This window comes from Vespa crabro, chromosome 13, assembly GCF_910589235.1.
Source record: "Vespa crabro chromosome 13, iyVesCrab1.2, whole genome shotgun sequence".
Lineage (NCBI taxonomy): Eukaryota > Metazoa > Arthropoda > Insecta > Hymenoptera > Vespidae > Vespa > Vespa crabro.
In genome coordinates this window covers 2,763,512-2,783,681 of record NC_060967.1, presented here as the reverse complement: position 1 = coordinate 2,783,681, position 20,170 = coordinate 2,763,512, and the positions used below count along the sequence as shown (strand labels likewise).

At 29.7% G+C, this 20,170-nt stretch overlaps 1 protein-coding gene across 12 annotated transcripts in view; it reads left to right on the top strand.

The window, feature by feature from the left end:
* The window catches only part of LOC124428655 (metabotropic glutamate receptor 7-like), a 38,335-nt gene extending 20,444 nt beyond the window's left edge, over positions 1 to 17,891 (top strand). For 7 of the 12 annotated variants that reach the window (XM_046972950.1, XM_046972951.1, XM_046972952.1 and 4 more), the window contains 15 exons: positions 1,187 to 1,318; positions 4,279 to 4,458; positions 5,476 to 5,645; positions 11,021 to 11,175; positions 11,449 to 11,697; positions 12,392 to 12,547; positions 12,674 to 12,800; positions 12,892 to 13,003; positions 14,009 to 14,232; positions 14,633 to 14,913; positions 15,196 to 15,500; positions 15,562 to 15,687; positions 15,849 to 15,996; positions 16,076 to 16,305; positions 16,396 to 17,891. In XM_046972950.1, coding sequence (XP_046828906.1) covers positions 1,187 to 1,318; positions 4,279 to 4,458; positions 5,476 to 5,645; positions 11,021 to 11,175; positions 11,449 to 11,697; positions 12,392 to 12,547; positions 12,674 to 12,800; positions 12,892 to 13,003; positions 14,009 to 14,232; positions 14,633 to 14,913; positions 15,196 to 15,500; positions 15,562 to 15,687; positions 15,849 to 15,996; positions 16,076 to 16,128 — 2,418 coding nt within the window. In that variant the 3' untranslated portion in view covers positions 16,129 to 16,305; positions 16,396 to 17,891. The remainder of the gene's footprint in view (positions 1 to 1,186; positions 1,319 to 4,278; positions 4,459 to 5,475; positions 5,646 to 11,020; positions 11,176 to 11,448; positions 11,698 to 12,391; positions 12,548 to 12,673; positions 12,801 to 12,891; positions 13,004 to 14,008; positions 14,233 to 14,632; positions 14,914 to 15,195; positions 15,501 to 15,561; positions 15,688 to 15,848; positions 15,997 to 16,075; positions 16,306 to 16,395) is intronic. The other 5 variants (XM_046972946.1, XM_046972953.1, XM_046972956.1 and 2 more) reach the window with 5 other exon arrangements.
* The last annotated feature ends 2,279 nt before the right edge of the window (positions 17,892 to 20,170 follow it).

Sequence of the window (20,170 nt, the reverse complement as noted above, 5' to 3'; positions counted from 1 at the left end):
AAAGAATTATATATATATATATTCCTGAGGTTTGAAAATAAATGTAAAAAAAAAAATTGAAGGATCATCGAATTCAATTAAATATAATTGAAAGATCATAAATACAGTGGGACAGGACCTCTCAGTGATTGTAGGATTTCAAGCAATCACTGAAGAGTCTGTGATACGTGACAGGATGTAGTTGCATCGAGTAACATAAATAGAAGGTACACTCTATCAAAACTCATCGACAATGCAAACAGATCCAAGTGAATATTAATAAGGGCACTTTTCATGATTGTACTATGTTTATATACTATATTTTCCAAATGATTTATTAAAAAATTGATCAAAAAAAAAGATCGATAAAATTTTCCAAATGATAATAACAAAATTTTAGTCGTTGATTTTTAAAAAGTATATCTTAGTATATCTTAAAATATCATTATTATCGAGATTCCATCAATTTTTTTCTATATTTTTATTTGCCCATCTAATCAAACTTTCTTTCAAGGTCAAATATACGAAGAATCCTTTGATTCCTTTTTGATAAAACAGTTTGAAGTTTGAGGTAGTCTTGATCAGTATAAAACAGTGATTTTGAAAAGCTTGCAATAAGGTGAAGTATCAAGCAGATTTACATATTTGAATTTTCAATTTTCCAGTGGTTAATTCGAGGGTAGTGTAGAATTATCGTTCCATGAAAAGCACAGAAATTTCTCTCTCTCTCTCTCTCTCTCTCTCTCTCTCTCTCTTTATCTTTCTTTATATACATACATACATATATATATATATATATATATATATATATATATATATATATATAATACATATATATATAGATACAGTTGGTATTAGTTTTCTCGTTGGCTCGAGGCTAGCTAGGTAGCTAGCTAGCTTGCTGTTATTCGGTTTTAAATATTTCAAGTAACTGGGCAACAACTTTGAAATGTACTTTTAAATGTTCTTTAATTTAATTAGCAATATTCTGAGCTCGTTAGCTTTGGAAAAACATTTGGAGTTAAACTTTCCATTTGTGTATATTTCTAAGTTATATAAACTAATGTGATATAATTTTAAGAGAATGTTAATTTATTTTTATCTTTCTCTCTCTCTCTCTCTCTCTCTCTCGCTCGCTCTCTTTTTCTCTGTTTACTTTTAATAATAGAGAATTTTTATTGGTGCCTCCTTTCTCTTTTTGTTACAGGACATTTCGGAGTACAAGTGCGAAGATAATAAACCACCTATATACATGCCACATAAACCAGTAACCGGAGTAATAGGAGCATCCTTCAGTGTAGTTTCCATCATGGTCGCTAATATTCTAAGACTTTTCAAGGTAATTTTAATAATAATCAAAAGAATATTGTATACTTTCACGATTATTCTCGTATATTATATCATAATGCTAATCACTTTTTTGCACGAATCAGAATCCATTTATTTTTAGAAACGAAAATAAAATAAGAAAATTAACTTCTAATTATATTGATTCGATATTATTTCTCTTCTTGAAATTGTTCTTTATTTTAAGAGAGTTTATGTTTTAAAATATATTCCTACCAAACATCCTTTCTTCTTTTCTAATAAACTTTTATATCTTATTTTATATAATATGATTAGATCTCATTAAAAGAATTTAATATTTTGTTATTATTATTAGATTTTAGAGATTGTGAAAAGATATTAATTATGATTTTCTAATTTCAAATAAAAATATTATGAAATAAATAAGAAATGAAAGATTTGGTATTTGATTGTAACGTGGAATAACTCGTGAAATCTTATTTTTCGCTGAAACGAATCATCTCTCTCTCTCCCTCTCTCTTTCTCTCTCTTTCGCTTTCTCTCTCTTTATCTATCTATCTATCTATCTCTTTCGCGCGCGCGTACGATTACGTGGCTACTCACGCTGGCCAATATAAGTTTCTAGGAACGAATAGCACAGTGCTTCTCGAGGAAGTTCTCTCATCTCTCGAGGAAGTTCCTTGAGAAATGGACGGCATAGAGGATCTTGAGAACTAGCGCGCCAAAGCACTCGGCATCGTATTTTCCTCTTACCATAAGTGCTTTCTCTCTCTCTCTCTCTCTCTCTCTCTCTCTCTCTCTCTCTCTCTCTCTCTCTCTCTCTCTCTCTCTATTTATCTATCGATCTATCTATCTATCTATTTCTCCCCGATCTCTATCTCTCTCTTTTTTATTCGCTTATGTGTGCATACATAGAGAATGATAGAGACATATGAATATAGAACGTACGTATTATTGTTCACTGCACGTTCACCGAGTCAAAATCAAAGGGAAATATCAAAACGAAAACGAAGCAGGGTAGCTTCCGCATGGAAATATTTCTTTTATCGTTTTTTCTTCAAAATTGAATGCGAAATAGTGTTTTACGTTTTTTCAGTATACTATGAAGATGGTGATAAAAAGGCAAATTTTATTTTTAATATCTTTTTTTTTTACGATCATAAAAAAGAATACGAATAGAATAGATAGATAGCAAATTGCATCAGACGAAATCGAGAAGCATTTAATTCTAATTAGTCATTGTCAATCAAATTAGTAATCAATTTGGAAACGATTAATATGGGATACGTTCGATTAAAGTTTTAATAAAATTTTTGTTCTTATTAGAATAAATAATGACAAATGTTAAACATAGTGAATTGTGGAAAAATAAAAACTTTGATCGATAAAGAACGTTGTATAATAGAAACGAAGTAAAAAAGGACAATGCTTGAGAAATTCATGCAACGAGAATCATACAGGTCAGCGAATAATCGTTCTTATCAAAGTAGGAGTTTCTTGAAAGGATCTATTAGTGAAGTCATTTTGAAAGGATTTATTTGGTAATATGACTAGAGAATCAGAAAAGTTAAATGATTATTCATTTAGCTTTGCAGTTTATTCGATTTTTGCTTTGGATCGAACAATTTATTTATTTATACAAGATTGATCAAAAGTTCCTAAGCGATTTTCAAAATCAATTAGGAATTCTTCTTAGAAACTATTTAAACTTATTTCTTTTTAAATTGCAAAAAATTTCCTAGGGTTGTAATTTAACAGAGACGAAAATCAAATTAGCCTAGGAAGTCTCGAAAAAAACTAATTGATTGAAAGATTGTAAGTTTTTTATTCGTTTCTTTCAACATTCACAAACTTTTTTTTTCTTTTCCGATAAGAAAACAATTACAATGATAAGATGGAGAAAGATATTCGATTTGTAAATTTCATTTGATAGCTTCAATGTTACTAACGCGAAAGAAACTATATTATTAATGTTTCGAGCTCATGTATATTTCATCATCTTTTGTTCAAGGAAGAGTTTAACTTTAGATTTTACATTTTACATTTGGTAACAGAACGTACACATAAAGAGAATGAGAAAGGAAAAAACATATATATATATATATAATGCATGTTATATATACTATAGGTTTATATAAAAGTGATAGAAAAAGAAAAGAAATAAAGAAACAGAATTGTTTCTATTGCTTATCTATTTTTATTTTTAAAAATCAATATTGAAAAAAAATGAAATTTTGATTTTGAAAGTTATAAATTTTAATTAAACATTTTGATTTCTTAAGTATACCTATGGAAAAAGAAAAAGGATACATAAATAAAAATAAAAAATTAAATCAGATTTTTCTGAAAAGTTTAAGTTTAATATATATTATAAAAATGATTTGGAATTTGTCATTTTTCTTGAATCACGCTATCGCATTTCCCAAAAGAAAACATTCATTTCCTCTTTTTCCTCTTTGGGATCAATAAATATTTTAAATTCTCAATTGGCTAGGCTGAATGAAATTTGTCCAGGAGGGTGTGTAATCGATTGGAATATTTTCGAGATATTAGCATAGAAAGTGCTACTCCATTCGAACGAATGCATTTTCCTTCAACCTTGTTAATTGGTTCGGTCGATGAGGAATCACGTGAATTGTTCTTGGTTTCGTATTTGGTAAAGCCATCGTAGTTAAACAGTCTACGCTGTTCCTCAAGACTAATCTGTTCTTGGAGAAGTAGACACATATATACACACACATACACACCATATACACGTACATAGGTATACTTGTACACATAGATGTTTACAAAACATTAGCAAAAGACCGTAAATGTCCTAGTTAGGTACAAGTTTAATCTTTTAATCATTTCTTTCAAATCATTTTAAAGTAATTACTGTATACATTTGCTCGTCAGTTTGTCGTGATAAATGTTAGAACAAAATACAATACACGGATAAGAACTTTTGACCTTTACCAATGTGTAAACGTTGTTCATGGCATATTGCAGATACCCCAAGTGAGCTATGCATCAACCAGTACTGAATTATCGGACAAAAGTCGTTTCGAGTATTTCAGTAGAGTTGTACCACCAGACAGTTTTCAAGCGCAGGCCATGGTCGAGGTGATACATCGTTTAGGATGGAAATATGTTTCTACGGTGGCCGTCGAAGGTGATTATGGTGAAAAGGTCAGTCAGTTTTTTCTTCTATGCACTTTAAATGATAATAAATAAATATATATATGTGTGTATATATAGAAAAGATAAGTTTTTTTATTTACAAGTGTACATATAAAATGAGGTTCATTTAGCGGAAATTTTTAATTAGATGTTTTTTAAAATATTGTTTCATATTTTATATTATCATATATAGCATGGATAATTGTAATCTATTTAGTTATATATATATACACATATTAAATTAATGATCTCATCCTTTATATAACAAAAACGTTTAACCAAATCGACTAAAAGCGAACAAAAAGTGCTTGTTTCCTGAACGATAGAACAAAACAAGAGGAAAGGTCACATGGAGGTCCTGTAAATAACGAGCATTAATAAAACATTTTAATTACTTAACGAAACTGAATTTCTTCGATGATTACTTGTGATTTACTTGGATTTTTGAATATAAAAAATATCTGATTAAAAATTAGAATATATATATATATATAAAGAAAAAGAAAAATGAAAGTGGGTCAGTAATATTTTCTAATCGATATTTTTATTACCATTAGTATCATTATTTTGATGTTGACGTCGTAACATTTTTGAATCGTAAATTTCTTTTTTGTTCTTTTTATTTTTTATTGTTTTCATATATCAACAAGATACACGTTGAAAATCGCTTAACGATAAAAGCAATATCCGTTTTCTTTTCTCCTTCGATATTTCAAATGATGCTTGCTTTTGTCGTAAAGTAAAAACAAATGCACTTGGAATTTCTTCGAATACGTTCCTTCATATTCTCCTTTACAGTAGATTGAATAAGAGCTTGAGAACATGCAATGTTGAAAGAAACGACGGAAGCTTGTGTTTGGATATTGCTTGAGTTAAGTGTAGTAAGAAATAAAATAAAATAAAATAAAATAAAATAAAATATTCGATTAGAATTATTTTTTGAAGGGAATAGGAGGGGGAGGAAGGGAAAGAGAAAAGAAGACAAAGGAAAAAAGAAAGAATAATACAACGATTATCTTTGTTTAGGGTATCGCCAGTTTTATATCGTTATCCTTGGAATATAACATTTGCGTTGCTGTAAGCGAGAAGATATTACGAAATTCGAAGACCGTAGACTTTGATAGGATCGTAGAAAGACTAAGCACGAAACATAATGCTCGAGGAGTCGTATTGTTCGTTGATGAAGATAATATAAGGTAAGAAATTATTATTAATTATTTTTAATATATTATTAAATATTGATTTTATTCTTTTCAAAAAGTTAGAACAATCTAGTTAGAAAAATATTTAATGGAAAATATAATAGTATAGTAGTTTTATTTGTGAAATAATACTTTTCTGAAAATGATGCTTCTTTTCGGAAAATAATTATTTAGAAATGCAGCTTACTCTGAACACATATTTAAAAAAAAAAAATGAGTATACAAAATATTTTCATAGGCTTGATCAAAATGTTGAATATATAAAAACAGCTGATATTTTTATAAGCGAAAAAGAAAATTGTTCTTTATTATATGACGAGGAAAAAATTAGTAGTATGAAAAAAGATAGGTTTGTGTAAATTAAAAGTCGATAAACTTTAGATGATATAGATTAACATCAGAAGTTTTCTTTCTTTCTCTATCATCCTATATATATATATATATACATATATATATATACATATGTATATATATATATATATATATATATATATATATCTTTCTCTGCTACATTGTTTTCTCTAGTAATTAATTTCTGCCATGACCGATCAAGTATACCTCCGTTATTCCATCATTGATTTATGATGAACGATATAAGTTCGTTCTAACGACAATATCCTATGGATAGGATCATTACTTTTTGTTTCACCCTTGACATGCCCTTCCCTTTTACGTAGGAACACAAAGCAAATGTTACTGTAAAAACTCTCTTCGTTTGACAACTCTGCCATTGAAATGAACCTCTCGGCTATTTTTGATCGTTTTCAAACGAGACGTGAATAAAAAGAAGACGAAAGAGAAGAAGAAAGGAAGAAAGAGAAAGAGAGAGAGAGAGAGAGAGAGAGAGAGAGAGAAAAGGGAGAAGAATAAAATCTGATATAATTTATAAATATGTCATAAATATTTTTTTTATATTAAACAAAATCTTAAAAGAAACGTCGATAACCTTTTATGATCTAATTTTTTATCTTTGAAAAATGAAATTCATTTTGAATATCATGAACTTGAAAAGTTCAATGATATTATAAAGTGTTAACGATAAGAAGAAAAATATATATAAAATAATAAGAAAGAGAGAAAGAGAGAGAGAAGGAAGAAAAAATCGGGATTGAATTTCGTGGTTATAAAAAGGAAAGAGCTTTACAAGTGTCACAGCTTATCTTCTTAGGCATTGGTTGCTTATGTTATATTATGGATCGCTCTGAATGCAGCCTGTGAAAAATGACGTTCGCTATATGTAGTATCGATTTTTAAACGTCGTCGTCGTTTAAACGATGTTATACGTGCGATGCTCTTCGACGTATCCTTCTCACTCGATTATTATCTATTCCGCGAGAATTATTTTCTTTTCTTTCTTTTTTGTTTCTTTAAGTATTTTCTCTTTTTTCTTCTTCTTCTTCTTCTTCTTCTTCTTCGTTAAGTATCTCTCAGATTGACAGATGTGATAAAAATAGGTCGTTAGTTCTTACCGTTAAAATAATCCTAAATAATGTTCTCATTTGTCAATGCTCGAGAATATTATCTTTCAGCTATTATCTTTCTTTTGGATTATCTTTCCTTTAGCTCACACGTACAATATATCCGTCCAATATTTTTCGTTATTATTAACAAAGAATTTTCTCTCTTTCTTTATCTAGGATATATATTATCAAGGGAAAACCACTTTTAGGTAGGTCGCCATAGTGGCGTTAGCGGTTTTCATAAAACACACATCGCCAACTCGTTTTTTTGGCTAGTATCCAAATATCGGAGCAAACCGGCTGCTGCAGGAAAAAACATTCTTTTTCCACCTATCGACTTTAAATTTCAACCCCTCAAAAGGCTTCGTATCGACACGGATATCTTCGACCCGTCACCTTCTTTATATCTATCCCTGTCTTCCTTTCGTTGCTTCTTCCTTTCCCTTCCTTCCTTCTTTCCCTTTTTTTTTTTTTTTTTTTATTCTTTTTCTCTAGGAAAAATCTCTCTTTATTTATACATGCCGTGCTCTCGCTTACGCGTACAATATATATTCTTTTTCGAACAAATGCAAGAGCTTTGCATTACAAAGGACGGAGTGCTCTCTATCGGTCGCATCCTTTTCCTTGTTCTTCAACTTTTACGAATAATTTCATCTGCGATATAAAAACAAAAGAAAATCAAAAAGAAATGTTTCCCTAAGCGATTAAGGCGGGGTTTTTCTCTGTTTGTTAGTGTTTCTGTTTTCTTTTTCTTTTTCTTTTCTTTTTTTTTTCTTAACAAGTTTTTTCGTTTCATTTTTGAAATATTTTCGAACTTCGAGAGAATCTAACGAGAGACATTCAATTAATTACAATGTTAATTATATGTATTTAGATATATAGGACGGAGCTAAAAATTTCTAAATTTATAATTTTTTAATCTAATAAACTCTCGAAAAAGAGTCATTAATTAGTAAAATCATGTAAAAACTTTTAGCTTACCTTATATATATATATTTCTGTATAATTAATAGTATAATCAATTTCTAAAATAAAAAATATGATTGTCAGAAATATTTCTAATCTACTTAAGGTTTCATCGTTTAATAGAATAAATTTATAAAATTAATTTCTTACTTTTCTTTCTATTAGAAAGATTTGATAGATGTATTTGTAAAGAAGTTTCTTTATTCAAAGTTGACATTACTTCGACTATAGGTTTTCTTTGGAATCTCATTCAAGAGTCAACACTGTTCAAACTGTGATCTGTTTTTTTAGATATACTAAAAGAACAAACAAAAGGATAATAATAATAATAGCAGTAATAATATTGTAGCAGTAAAGGAAAAAGAAGGAGAGGATCGATGTTCGAGTGTACACACGCCCTTTCTTCGCTCTTAACTTGAATCTCTCGTTCTTCGTCCCGAAGAAAACAATAGCTAGAGAGAGATAGAGAGAGAGGGTACTTATTCCCCTTTGCCCGTATAGTAATCCAGTGACCCCAATATCGTCCTCCAAATCGATTGCCCAAACACGTCCTGATATACCGTCTTCTTAGTATCGTCATCCCCTTTTTCGAAAGTGTTTCGAGACTAGCTTTCCTTCTCGTTCAAAGGATTATCTAGCAAAAAGCTCTATTGACTAAAATACAACGTATTTAGTATTTTTTAAATGTATCTACTAGTGCTTTTATCCTATAGAAACACGTATGTCTCCTTTTTTTTTTTTACTGTGATAACAGAAGAAGGGAAAGAGAGAAAGAGAGAGAAGGAAATATTATTTATTTGAATGTGAATTAAAAAAAAAAAAGAAATAGTATATAAGAGTCATCGTGGTCAATATTGATAATAGAATATTAGAATATTATTAGATGGATAAATATAAAATAAAATAATTTTATTGTAGTAAATGTTAACGATTAAATATTAGAATATTATCAGACATTCCTAGATATTTTTATATTAATATATGAAACTTACATAAATGAGAACACATACATATAGATAAATTAATTATTAGAACTTATTAATCAATGAAACGTCTTTTAGAAAAATTTGATAGATGCAGATAGGGAAAGAGAGAGAGAGGGAAAGAAAGAGAGAGAGAAAAAAAGAGAGAGAGAGAAAGACTGTCAGAAGAAGAAGATCGATTCCAGCGAAATAAATAAACCGACGGACCTCAATTTGTCTTCCATACTGTGTTGAGATCCAATTAGCTAGCAAGCATCCTCATGTACTCCCACGCATCTCGCTCACAAGGTTAAAATACGTATTCGCAAAGTGGTATACATTGGCAAAGAAAAACACACATACATACACGCGCACATACGCACGCATATATATATATATATATATATATATATATATATATATATATATATAGTGATATATATATATATATTATCTAAAATATTTTTTCAATCTAGTTTTATTAATTTATATTCTTCAAAAGTTTTACAGTTATTGGATTTATTAATCAAAGTGTCAGATTGTTAACTTAATATTATCAGTAAACCGTGAAACACGTTCTTGTTTCCTCGAGAACGTCGATATGTGGTTGAAATTGATCTCATTTGTTAGCCCCACCCCCTCTCTTCCTCCCTTCATCCTTCTAGTTCTCTCTCTCTCTTTCTCTCTCTCTCTCTCTCTCTCTCTCTCTCTCTCCCCCTCTCTAGCCTCATTTTGATAGTTTCAAATCGTATTGAACGTGAAAGCAGCGTGATTGAATTATTCGATTCTAACTTGTTAGAAACTCTACCGTTATACTTGTTTTGAAACGTAGATATACATGACTTAACTATAGAATTTACTCTAGTATAGATATTTGCGTGGATGTTAAATTAATAGAAGAAAAAAAAAACGGGAAAAAACACAAGTTCTTTCCAATGTTCTTGTTAATATTACCCATCAATGATGATAGTTATCATATACTTCTATTCCGTCTCAATTCTCAAAAAGGAAATCTTTGAGAGAATTCTTCACAATCTCGTTTTCTGACGTATACATACATATGTCGAAGAAAAGCCATTACTTCTTGAATTCGATTTCGATGGACCATGCTTGATAAGTCCGACAATATAAGTTTAGAGGTTTCAAACTCGTTCCTCTTATCCGACTTGTATTGCTCCGATAGATCTTATTTTGGTTTCTTTTAGTTTCTATTCTCATTCACCGTCTTCTCCTTTTCCATAAATAAGAAAATAACAACGATATCTATGAGATATTTATAAATCGTTCGACGAGAATAGTATCTGTTGGAAATTTATCAATTTATTATTCAATTTTGATTAAAAATTGAAGCGAATAAACATATTTTCTTACTTTAGCTATTATCAAGGTATAATTTTATTAGTATTGATATACTACCAATTATATTAAGTTAGTCGGAGGATAAGGGCTGACAGGTGGGTATCACTATGTTCATATTCGAGAAACTAAACTTAAGACCGTAATGACTAAAGTATCATAGATGACCATACAACGTACACATATCTACATATGTATGTTGAGAATAAGCTTAGAGTTTCCATGGAAACGTTTTCCAAAGCTTCCTAACATTAATGACTGTTAACTCTCTCCTCTCTCTCTCTCTCTCTCTCTCTCTCTCTCTCTCTCTCTCTCTCTCTCTCTCTCTCTCTCTCTCTCTCTCTCTCTCTCTCTCTCTCTCTCTCTCTCTCTCTCTCTCTCTCTCTCCCTTTATCTCTCCCTCTCTTTAGCTTCCTGAATATATTCTGCTATATCTTTCCTGATAAATTGACTCATGAGTATCTTTGTGTACCCAGTTTTCTTGAATTAATCTAACTTTTTAGAAAAAAAATAAGTAAATAAATAAAAAAAAAAAGAAGAAAAAGGATGAATTGTAACGAAAAAATTGACGAAATTGAAGCTTATCTTATCGACGATATCATCCTTCTTGTTTGTTATATTTCAGAAAACTTCTTCAAGCTACGGTGAGAGCCAATCGTACGGGTCACTTCATGTGGGTTGGTAGTGACTCCTGGGGTGCTAAAGTTTATCCGGTGAGAGATCAAGAATTTGCTGCGGAGGGTGCTATCACTATACTACCATATAGGACTGCCCTTAAAGGTAATCTTATCGTTCAATCTTACTAGACAGTGTCTAAGTGATGTTTATACTACAATTGACCAATTCAAATTGTATACAATTTTTTTTTGGAGGTCTGATGTTCTTTTATCTGTTTTTATTATTATTATTATTATTATTATTATTATTATTATTATTATTATTATTATTATTATTATTATTATTATTACTATTATTACTATTATTACTATTATTATCATCATTATTATTAAAGAGATATATATTTCATTGTTACGTTTATTATATCTTTTAAAGGTTTTGACGAATACTATCTTAATCTTCGACCAAGAATGGCTAATGAATGTCAAGGACAAAGTGAGAATAATATTCCACACGAATCATTACCCGGAAAAATAGTAAATTGTAGGAATATATGGTTCCGTGAGTTTTGGTCGCAACATCATAAATGCACTTTCAGCCAAAATGCATCGATCGAAATGACGAGATGTACTGGTACTGAAGAACTTAAGGATTACGAGCAAGAAGGACTGGTACCTTTCGTTGGTAAAATAATTTCATTAATTTGTAAAAAATTGCTAATGGAATATCATGTGAAACAATAGATATATATATATATATATATATATATATATATATATAATATAGATATAATATATAATAATATATAATGTATATAATAAGTAGGTAATTACTATTTTGTAAATGAAAGAGATAATTATCTTGAAACAAAGCTAACACATCGTTCTACTTTTTCTTTTCTTTTTTTCTTTTTCCATCAGACAATTGTGCCTCCTTTGTCTCTTTTAAAATAGCCTGGAGCAGAGCCCTTAACCCAACGAATTCTTGAGACTTTAGACTATTACTCGCTAAAAATCCTGACCTGATTTTTTATTAGGTTCTTTTTCTTTTTCTTTTCCATCAAATGAAGGTCCTTCTTTTTTCTTTTTTTTTTTTGTTCGTTTTAAGATATTACAGATGAGAAACTTTCCTCTTTATGTCACATTTAAGAAAAATATATCGATTGAATACATATAATTATATTTTATTATTATTATTATTATTATTATTATTATTATTATTATTATTATTATTATTATTATTATTATTGTTATTATTGTTATCATCATCATCATTATTATTATTATTATTATTATTATTATTATTATTATTATTGTTATTGTTATTGTTATTATTGTTATTATTGTTATTATTGTTATTATTGTTATTATTCATATAGTCGATGCTGTATATGCAATGGCTCATGGAGTTCACAACGTGATAGAGGAAGAATGCGAAAATGAATTTACTGGAATGCATTATGTTTGCGAAACTTTGAAACCTGCACCGGATGGCCAACAACTTCTACAATATATTCGAAACGTTACCTTCATTGGTAAGAATCAACACAAAGAGTTTCTAATTTTTTTTTTTTTCAATTGAATATTGGAATTGATTATTTTAATAAAAAGAATTGTTTACATATATTATACTGACAAGAGATATATATTCTTTTTTTCAGGTCGTCAAGGTACAGAAATTAAATTCAATATCAATGGCGATGCCTACGGGTTTTATAATATTTATCAATATCAACGTAACGAAGAAAATCGTTTTGATTATACTCTGATTGGCACTTGGAAAGAAGAGTAAATTTGTTTTCTTTTTGCGAGATTTTTAATAATTGATTTTGGAGAATAAACTGATCGTAATTTATTTTTTTTTTTTTTCAATTTTTAGATTGGCTTTTGATATCAATATGACCAGATGGGCAACAGGAGCTGGTGAACTTCATATACCAAGAAGTTCCTGCAGTGATAATTGTCCTTTAGGTCACGTCAGAAATTTCCAGGTAAGAAATGATCGATTGGAAACATAAACAAAGGAAAAAGAGAGAGAGAGAGAGAGATAATAAGAGAGAAAGATAAAAAAAATCAAGTGTTTTTCGTATCTTTAAACTTGTGGCTTTAGACTCGTTTAAAAATGGTGATATGATGCTTGAGCACGTAAACTCTGGAAAAAGTACGAAGCCTAGAAGGAATGCAAACGAGTCGTTATTTTGAAGTAGTCTCTTTTTTCTCTCTCTCTTTCTCTCTCTTCCTCAATAGCACGTTACTAATTAACCTCGTAGTTTTCGTCATCGTGGTGTTTCTAATGTGAAGGTATTTAAAAAAAAAAAGAAAAGAAAACAGAAGCACTTTGTGCGATCGTTACCACCTGTGGATATCACTTGTTTCCTCATGATTACTTTAGTACTGTTAATTAAATTTTCGATTGATCAATGTTATCATAAAATTATCTCCTGTTAATAACGAATCTAATATATGATAGTTATCTTTGAAAATGGAAAGGGGTCTGTCGATATTGAAAAAAATTTTAACATATTAATTAAAATATTAATTAAAATTATTAACATATTAATTAAAATTATGCTATATTGTAAAAGGATATAATAATAGTTTGTATACTATTGTATTTATATACAATAATGATGTACAGTATTATTTGTAATAAATATTTATAGTATATTTTATAATATTTTTATACTATTTATAAAATTATTGTTATTTTCTTTTTCTATTATTTAAAAAGCAGATAATATTTGCAAATATATCTATAAACAAAGAACAATGATTCAATTAGATAGTCTTAATATCTACAAATAAAAGAAGATATTAGATCTAATAAAAAGGAATTAATTTTTAGCTTTAAAAATTTTTATTAATATTAAAAATTAATATAAGGTATTAAAGAGATTTTTTATAGTAAGCCATTAAACTTTTAAATAGATCTGATATACCTATATTAATAAATAGAAAAAATTAATTAAATTAATCTCTGATTTTTCTATCTACAGGAGGCATGTTGTTGGAGATGTGTAGCTTGCCGAGAAGATGCTTACGTGTTCAACGACACTTGCAGCAGTTGTGGACCTGGATACGCTCCTGACGAAACAAAAACAAGTTGCATCAAACTAACAGCTGAAGTTATATCATGGACTAGTCCGTGGGCATTGGTACCACTAGTTTTCGCTTCCATTGGCATTCTCAGTACACTTTTCACAACGTTTGTATTCATTCGGTAAGTCACGTGATACTTCGTACAAAATAGTTTTGTTTAATTGAATATAATAATAGATTCGTGTTAAAAAAATATAAAAGGTTTTCTTCTTCTTTTTTTTTTCGTTACAAAAACGATGAGATAAAAAAGTCAACGTGTACTGAGATCCAATTGATTCAATTCAGGAAATTAATTGATGGTATGGGATTAAAAAAAAAAAAAAAGAAAAATAATAAAATATAGCAATATTATTTAAACATAGTGTACTGGATAGTAATTAGGAATCGATCGAATCTTCCTAGTAATTACACCTTCTCTACTCTTAACAAATACTTGAAAGAGAAGCCGTCAATTAAAGTATAATCATGATCGCAAATGTAATCAGGTTTTAACTTACTTATAATACTTTTTTTTTTTTTAGATTCAATCGTACCCCAGTGATCATGGCTTCTGGTCGAGAATTGTGTTACGTTTTACTCGTTGGGATTCTATCTTGTTATGGGATGAGCTTCGTTATATTGAGCAAACCAACAACATGGAATTGCACCTATCTTCGTATTGGTCTAGGCCTTTGCTTGAGTATTTGTTACAGTGCTATACTCACCAAAACTAATCGTATTTCACGTATATTTAATCAAGGTACGAAAAGTATCAAAAGACCTTCATACACGTCGCCAAAAAGTCAAGTTGTTATTGCTATCGGTGAGTACGTGCTATCTGAGTTAATGATTGATCTGTGAATAAAATTGTATTATAAATTAAAAACAAAATCAAATGAAATAAAATTAAATAAAAGTTAGAAAGTTACGCTTGATGATCTGTAATTGCTCGGGCAAATAAATAAATTTTTAACGAAGGTATATTTTATCGACAGATCTTCCATCGTTATAAAATCAAATCAAATCAAATTAATAGGGTAGTCACACGTTGGCCGTTCGTGCCGTTCGAGCTTGATCCTGAATTACGTAACTCCCGTTTTTATAGGGATCACTGCAGTCCAACTGATCGGTGCCATCGTTTGGCTGATTATCGAACCACCTGACACCACAGAGATCCATCCGTATCCACTATCAGCTGTATTGACATGTCGTGTCTCAACGTTCTCCTTGATGATGTCTCTTGTATATAATATGTTCCTCATACTGATGTGTACTCTATACGCATTTAAAACAAGAAAAATACCAGAGAACTTCAATGAAGCTAAGTACATTGGTTTTACCATGTACTCGACCTGTATAGTCTGGCTTGCCTTTGTACCGATTTATTTTGGTTCAAAGAATGACTACAAGGTATCTAGCAAAATTCAATGAAAATCATTTGCAGGGAGACTTAGAAAAGTTTATTCCGTAGGTCCAAATAGCAAGCATGTGTATGTGTATCAACATCTCAGCGTCTGTTGCTCTTGGTTGTCTATTCACACCAAAGGTCTATCTTGTATTATTTCAACCTTACAAGAATGTACGACCTGGTCCTAACGTGAGTAAAAAATAATCCTAAAAAATCAAGTCATAATTAATATAAATGGTTAAAAATAATTTATTTACAATAATAAGATACGCATAAGAGTACATAGAAATAAAATTGAAATATATTTTATTAATTATTAAATTAATTATTAAATATAAATGTTAATACAGCCAGGAGGTGTTCATTGTATTAACAGGCCAACATTCATAATGCAATTTTCGGGTGCGAGAAGTCAAACGATGCAGAGCATGACCTCAGGATCACGTAGCAGCCCTCCCCCATCACGAGCATCTCGAAGTGAGCAAAAGCATGTAAATGGTAAATTAAAAAAATATTCTTATTAATAAATCCTAACAATTGGAGAATTTTTTATTGAACTTATTCAATTTGTAATTAGGTGAAAGTCAAGCACTGGCAAGCCCGTCAGTCGAAGAAACATCAGTTAGCTAGGTCGCTCTCATACACCTCCCTCTTTGTCCAGAGCATCATCTGAAGGTGCATGAGACTGAGGTGGAGGTGTATGTCGATGAAGAAATCGCAAGAACAACAGAGAAACTCTCGATCGTTAGTGAATTATCAGAGTTACCAGATGTGCCAAGTTCTGATGAGGACTATGACCTTGAACAGGTTCAAAACAACCTATCTATTATTTACTCTGATATTAAGAAAAAGTCATAAATGATTCTTTAAATGTGTTCACAATTTCCTTTCATTTAGGTAACTACACCGATTAACAGCATCTCTAAAAGGATAGATGTCTCTACAAAATTGAACGATCGTTCGAACGAGGAACATATTGGACGTATCTATAGTGCATCTCCAACATTCTCGGATTTTTCATCATAGTGTTCGACGTTAATCTTTTCTTCATTTCGTCGAACTATTCAATTATGATCTATATTCGAGTATAACTTCGTACTCTCGAGATATAGTATTATAGAGAGATCTTTTTACTATTTCAATCGGTAAGTATGACTATAAAATCGTTCAAGGACAAACTTTTCAGACAAGAATTTCGAAAAAGTTTTAAGGCTCTAATCAATCGAGTGGTATTCGTACGTACACGTAATGACCTAATTGTTCGTTCATAAATAATATTTTTTATAGCCATTTCTCTCGTTGACATCTTCGAGTATACTTTTAAAAAAGGATTAAATTGACATACAATACTTGGTTCGTTTTTATGAGAAAAATTTTGATCCTAATCATTCGTTTTTATCATCCACTTATAGAGAGAAATGTTTCTGTAAAATATACGCTATATGATATCCAATTGATTTTTCAATCGTGTTAAATGCAAATATAATTAATTATCATGTCCGATAATTAAGACGATATTATACAGAGTTAGAGGCAAATTACTACTTGCAGCACGATAAGAATTGCTAGGTAAGAGAAAAACACTATGAATAATGATGATAACGATAGTTTTTAGTCCTATAATTATTATTGATGATCGTGTCTATATTTGTAGTAAGAGAAATTAATGAATATAAAGAAAAATTCGATTTTCCATATTTCTTTTAGTATTGATTTTTTTGTTTTTGCAGAAATTACTATTGCATATCGAAAAAAAAAAAGAAAATGGATTTAACTATAGGACTATAAGCGTCAAATATAAGGCTCTTAAATATTTTCACAAACATCGATTTTGAAATATTTCTTCCTGAATCGGCTGTACTTCATATTTCAATTGCATCGTGTGTCTCGAAAAGCACTGCTGTTTTTTGTACGATAATATCTAATAGAATCTATATATTAGAACAAAAAAGAAATCTTAGATAAATAATTATATAATATAATCGTGTTTATGGAGAAATCGAATTTGCATAGTATATATTATATATATATATATGTACATTGTACATAATACCGAATCATTGATAGCTTTCTTTACAAAAAAATATTTGCATTCTCTAGAATATTACTATATATTAACAATATTGCGAATAAGGAGATAATTATTTCATAAAAAAATAAAAATATAAAAAAAAAAAATAAAAAGAAAAAAAAAACAAATTTATAAACGTCAATGTGTCGACGTGCCAAAAGAAATATAATGGACGGTAGATTTCAATTAGATACAAAGAAAGACGAAAAAAGATAGTAGAAGATCGTATTGAAGTTTGTAACTGCAACGAAAATGAACATGTGTTGTAATAGAGTACTGCATGTGTAAATGTAAAACACCATATACTCGTGATGTAAAATAAGCAACGTAGTTACATCACTTAAATGCAATTTTTGCAGATTAACAATAATGTATAATCTGTTGAATTATTATTATCGATTATATATTATATATATAATTGATATATATATTAGTTGGTGATTTGAAAAGTAATCTAAGTCATATACATATTTTTCGTTTTGAGATTTTTTTGACATTTCAGTTTGAATTATTAAAAAATTTTTTTTCTGTAATGAGGCAAGCAAAACAAGTAAGTATATTCATTTTTGAAATCAAAAAAAAATTAATTCTCTTTTATGTAATTTTCAAATTTTTAAAATAATGTGTTAAAAAATATTTTTTTTTAATATCTCGAATGATTTAGACCACTTCCATAATCACCGACTCTTGTATATGTATATATATATACATATATATATAATATCTTAATTTTTTATTTTAACTCGTTTTAATTAGGGTGAAGTGACAAACGAAAATATGTTTCTCTGTGAACAAAGAAACGACAATTCACGTTTATTGTTCACTCTGTTAAATTTTATATTTCACTCTCGTACTACTTCTCTCGTCTACGATCTATTTCTTACTGCCAGTTTCTCTCCCCAAATCTTAAAGGCTCGATTTGTAGGTAACAAAAGAATTTGTAGATAACAAAACAAAGGAAGGGCGGGCCATGAGACGCGTGACAAATCTACCTGGAGAAAGTATACTTTCTTTACATCTCCCCCCCCCCCCCGGGATAAAATGTCTACAATTTTTAGTCCTCTTCTGCATCTTCTGATATTGGAGGTAGTTTTGTTATGTGAAAGAATCCGGTTTCTTGTTTCTGTTTCCCTGTTTTTATTTCGTATATAGACTCTGAAATTTTTTTTATTATTTGGAAAGGGCCAATTCTCAATTCATCTAACTTCTTTCTATTCAACCTATTGCCATCTTCTATATATACCAAATCTCCTGTGTTAAATTGGTGATTCTTTCTATTATTGTTAAATATTCTTTTGTTATATTCATGTGATCTTTTTGTTCTTTCTAGGGCTAGTTCTTTATCTCTTATCCAATTTTCTTTATCATTTTTTCTTTTTTTTATCTCTTCGGGTAGAATGCTGGTGATTGTGCCATCTAACAAATATTTAGGCATGAAGCCGGTTACTGTATGCTCTGTTTCATTGTATTTATCCAAACATTCTCTAGCGAACGTTGTCCAAGCTCTTTTTTTTTCCTTTCTCGTTTATTCTGCATCTTATTTTTTTTACTAATGTCTGATTCAGTCTCTCGTTCAGACCGTTGGAGAAGGACGCATTGACAGCCGTAAAAATCAGTTTCGTATCCTTTTTTATGAGAAATTCCCTAAATTCTTCTGAGTTTATTCCCGGGTATTGATCTGCGAGTATCACTCCTATTTTGTCGGTTTCTAGTATTCCACTTATCAGCTTGATGAAATCCGTTGCACTCTGGGTTTTTGATGTTCTCATGAACGCGTATCTTGTAAAATGATCCACCAGTAGATGAAGGTATCTTTTTGTTGATCTTTGTCCTCCGAAGCCTCCAATGGTATCTATTGACATGATTTCGAACGGTTTCGTTGCCGGTCCTAGTTGTGACATCCGTCCATATTTTCCTTGCCCCCTGGATTTGTTCTTAATGCATATTTCGCAGTTTTGGCAAACTTTTTTTATATTTGCCATTATTCCTTTAGCTGTGTAATAAGGAGATATCCTGCTTATCATTTGTTTGATGCCTATATGACACCATTCAGAATGTATTTCTTTAATTAATTTTAAGCTTAGTTCTGTAGATAAGATTATTTTTTCTTTGTTTCTAATTTTTTTATAGAATATTTCGTCTTTTTTTATTAGTTTTGATTTGGTTTTTTGCAATGTTATATTTTCTTTTTGATCTGTTTTTATTTCTTTTATTTTTATTTTAACTAGTCTCGAATTTATTAGAGAGACTTGGGAACCTGGGTCATATGTTCCGTTTACTTCTAACTTCTCTTCTAATACCATCTTTACTTTGATCAATGGTGTGGTTATTCATTTTTTTGTTCCTTGCATAGGTCTACTTCTATCATCGAGTTGCTTTTGTTTATTCCGGTTTCTTTTCTAAACCAACAGGCGTTCTCAGAGTGATATCTAATACCTTTGTTTAGTTTTTCACAGTTCTTACATGGTCTTTTTTCTTCAAATTTCTTGTTGTTATCTTGTCTTTCCTCTTTCTTCTTTTTAAAATTGTTCTTTCTTACCAGATTTTCACATTTCTTTATCTCCTGTAATAGTTCTGTCGAATTTTGACACTTTTCTCTGT